Source organism: Giraffa tippelskirchi, chromosome 3, assembly GCF_054371585.1.
Source record: "Giraffa tippelskirchi isolate mGirTip1 chromosome 3, T2T-mGirTip1v1.2.pri, whole genome shotgun sequence".
Lineage (NCBI taxonomy): Eukaryota > Metazoa > Chordata > Mammalia > Artiodactyla > Giraffidae > Giraffa > Giraffa tippelskirchi.
This window is the reverse complement of record NC_137277.1, coordinates 48549617-48553505: the sequence shown is the minus strand read 5'-3', so window position 1 is coordinate 48553505 and position 3889 is coordinate 48549617. Positions and strand designations below refer to the sequence as shown.

The following is a 3889-nucleotide window of genomic DNA, read 5'->3' as shown; positions in this document are numbered from 1 at the left end:
TTGTGTTACTGGACCGGCTGGAGACCCTGGATGGGCCCTGACAATGCCTAGCTTCATAATTTCAGCTCTCACTGTGAAATTTTAAGTTACATGGAGAGAATTGTTTTCTTTGACCATGGTTCCTAAAGGCACCAGGGAAACCAGAGCCAAGTTGTGATGGAGCAATGAAAGAAAGGCTAAAAAAATGTTACCAAACTCTCCAGTTTGGTATTTGCATATCCAAGAACCGATTACTAGTCTGAGAAACCAGTTGTGAAATAGAACAAGGAAATTAGAATATCCTAGGACACTCCCTTGAGAGCTTACATTTTAATACTCTTCCTGCTCTACTGCCTCCCACCCCACCCTCCTTTCTGGTGACAGTGAGAGTATAAATTACAGCTGGGCTCTGCCCCTTCACCACACCAGAAGCCATCATGAAGGCAGGCATCATCTTTGTTCTGCTGGCTTTCGTCATCATGGGGCTGGAGGTGACCTGGGCTCAGAAGTCTCCTGTCAAAGGTGAGGGTGCTGAGGGGACCCTAGCTGACAGCAGAGAAGGCTCAGAGCCCAGTGCTAAATGTGGGAATGGTTTGGCCTGGAAGCAACTGCATCCCCTCATGCATTTCCCTTAATCTAAATGAGAGTTCACCCTGCGTTTCCCATGGTCCTAATCAGGTTGGGTTGGGTCTGATTGGAAGTCGTGGGTCAAGTGTAGGGTCCTCTCTGTTAGGACCTTTGCCCAGATGTGGGACTCCACAGGGAGCTATGGGACAAACACATGTGGGACTCACACACATGAGTGGGGAGCTGGAGATCTCTGTGAGCAGAGACTTCTCTAAGATCTTCTTATGAGACGGGAAAAAGAGGGTTATGACTTTGAAGGTTTCTTGTCCTCTGAGACCGTGCAGTCTTTGGAGCAGGGAGAACTTTCTGCTAAGGCCAGACCGTGGGCTAAAGAGTGAGAGTGGAGAAGTGAAGGCTGAGGGAGGAGTCTTGCCAGCGATGAGGGCTTCAGGCCTCCAGCAGCCGTTCTCAAGCCTGTCTTGGTGACCATTCCAGGCTGCACAAAACCATCCTGTGTTTCAGGACGACAGAGACCTGGATTCTGCCCAGAGGTGCCCAAAGGTACTGCAGGAATTTGTGCTGAAATGTGCTCAGGAGATGATTCCTGTCCCAAGGGAATGAAATGCTGCAGCAATGGGTGTGGTCATGTCTGCAAAACTGCTGTCTTCAGAGTGAGTACAAGTCAGTCAGGAGCTGGCCAAGGGGTGCACACAACTCTCCAGTGGACTTTGCTCACATGTCCACTGCACAGGAGAGTCTGGGAAACTCTAAGAGAAAAGGGCTGGAAACATGGCAGGACAGCTGGTCACATTATCTGAGGCCTCCTCCTAAAAGGGGAGCCCTATCCCAGGACAACGCTGATGGATTCAGTTGAGACAAGCATCCATGATATAGATTCACAGGTCATTCTTAACCAAGGTTTTCTCACCTTATTTCTCCTTCCTCACCAAAGGGTTTTAACTCTTCCTGGAAAATGGAACATCCTGGGAGGAGGAAGGAAGGGAAAGGGAATCCCTAGGGATTGAGTATCTCCTGTGTCAGGCATGCATTATGCAGGAATTGAAACAAAAAGACAGATACAACTGGATAAATGAGACAGACATAGATAAACAATCTACATGTAGGGTGACCAGTGCTTTGTACAAATTTCTCCTACAATCTGTGGGAGAAAGAGAGGGGTTATGGGCTTTACCTAGAGGGAGAGAGATTGGGAAAGTTGTCAGAGAGTAGAGAACATTGAGCGAGAGAATGCAGGGTGCAGAAAGTTAGCAGGAGGAAGGCAAGACAGTTGAGAGAGTGGGAGGAGGATGGGTGCTCCATTGGAGGCGAGGAAGTGGTGGTAGTAGGAAGGGGTTGCAGCATCTCAGGGGGATGGTGGAGGGTCATCCATGCCAGAGTCCAATGAGGAAAGAGAGCTTCCTGCTGAAAGGTTTGGTAAACTGCTGGATATTTCTAAACACAGTTAATGTCATGGTCAAATTTGTATTTTTAGAAGGTTGGCTCTGGTGGCCATGGGAAACCTGGACAGAAGGTTTATTGAGCATGCCTGAAGAACAGCACCTGAAGATTTCTTATGAATCCATGAATTCAATGCTTGGCATAACAAGACTTCTGTATCCATTCCTTGCTCTTTCTTTTGCCTGGAATTGTAGCCCTGGAGGATAAAGATCTAAAATGGTGCAATGGCTGCTTTCTAAAAAAAAAAAACCTGTGTTCAAAATAAACTAAATCTGTGGCATAGTTTGGGCTGTGTCCATCTTTCCATTTAGGCATTCTGGTGGAACTTCTTTGGTTAGCAGGACCATGTGTGTGCTCTGCAGTGGGCCCATGAATACAGGGCACTCAGAAAACCAATAGATCAGACTCAAGTTCTTCCCAGCTAGCTCCTTTCCTACTTCCACATCTCTGTCACCAGAAGCACCAGAATATTTTCTCAAGAATCCTGTGAAGATGATTTTGTCACACAACAAAATGAATAAGTATGTAGCACCTAGTAGGCCTATTGCAGCAGCTTTTATTAGGGCAAGACTCCAGAGGAGTAAGAGCGGGAGCAAGGTGGGGATACCCCATTCTAAGGCAGCACACCGACACCTAGAAGGATGCCTAACTCCGGGAGAGCCATCCTGATCTCTGGGATGTGGGTAACATGAATTGGAAAGTTCCAGCTGGTATCTTGAAGTGATTTGAAGTTAGGATACAGCTAAGAGATAAACTCTGAGGATGTAACCTTCCATTCAGACTTCTCTGAGGCATAAGCTAAATCTTAGTCTCCCAAAGATTTTGACAAAAATGATGGCTGGGACTGACTTTATCTCTCCTGAGAATCGAGTTCTCTGTTCACTTCTTTCCATCAAGATTCCTCCACTTGGCCTGATGAGTGTGAAATGTGGTCTTCCCCAAAAGAAAGCAGGAGTCGCAATACTCATTTCAGATAGAATAGACTGTAAAATAAAGGCTGTGAAAAGAGATAAAGAAGGACACTACATAATGATCAAAGGATCAATCCAAGAAGAAGATATAACAATTATAAATATATATGCACCCAACATAGGAGCACCACAGTATGTAAGGCAAATGCTAACAAGTATGAAAGAGGAACTTAACAATAACACAATAATAGTGGAGACTTTAATACCCCACTCACACCTATGGATAGATCAACTAAACAGAAAATTAACAAGGAACACAAACTTTAAATGACACGATGGACCAGCTAAATCTAATTGATATCTATAGGACATTTCACCCCAAAACAATCAATTTCACCTTTTTCTCAAGTGCACACAGAACCTTCTCCAGGATAGATCACATCCTGGGCCATAAATCTAGCCTTGGTAAATTCAAAAAAATTGAAATCATTCCAATCATCTTCTCTGACCACTATGAAGTAAGATTAGATCTCAGTTACAGGAAAAAAAAACTATTAAAAATTCCAACATACGGAGGCTAAACAACACGCTTCTGAATAACCAACAAATCACAGAAGACATCAAAAAAGAAATCAAAATATGCATAGAAATGAATGAAAATGAAAACACAACAACCCAAAAGCTATGGGATACTATAAAAGCAGTGCTAATGGGAAGGTTCATAGCAATACAGGCTCACCTCAAGAAACAAGAAAAAAGTCAAATAAATAACCTAACTCTACACCTAAAGCAACTAGAGAAGGAAGAAATGAAGAACCCCAGGGTTACTAGAAAGAAAGAAATCTTAAAAATTAGGGCAGAAATAAATGCAAAAAAAACAAAAAACAAAAAAAAGAGACGATAGCAAAAACCAACAAAGGTAAAAGCTGGTTTTTTGAGAAGATAAATAAAATTGACAAACCATTAGCCAGACT

At 43.7% G+C, this 3889-nt stretch overlaps 1 protein-coding gene across 1 annotated transcript; it reads left to right on the top strand.

Annotated features, from left to right (window-relative positions):
- The first annotated feature begins 416 nt into the window (after nucleotides 1-416).
- Nucleotides 417-2289, top strand: LOC145543325 (WAP four-disulfide core domain protein 18-like). Its single transcript, XM_081584490.1, has 3 exons — nucleotides 417-501; nucleotides 1069-1217; nucleotides 2039-2289. Exons 1-3 carry the CDS (start codon nucleotides 417-419, stop codon nucleotides 2084-2086), a joined length of 282 nt encoding a protein of 93 aa, XP_081440616.1. The 3' UTR covers nucleotides 2087-2289.
- The last annotated feature ends 1600 nt before the right edge of the window (nucleotides 2290-3889 follow it).

Coding starts and splice junctions, on each gene's coding strand:
- LOC145543325 (XM_081584490.1), top strand. CDS start 417: ATGAAGGCAGGCATCATCTTTGTTCTGCTGGCTTTCGTCATCATGGGG. Junction 502..1,068: donor TCAGAAGTCTCCTGTCAAAG/GTGAGGGTGCTG, acceptor CCTGTGTTTCAG/GACGACAGAGACCTGGATTC. Junction 1,218..2,038: donor GCAAAACTGCTGTCTTCAGA/GTGAGTACAAGT, acceptor TTGTATTTTTAG/AAGGTTGGCTCTGGTGGCCA.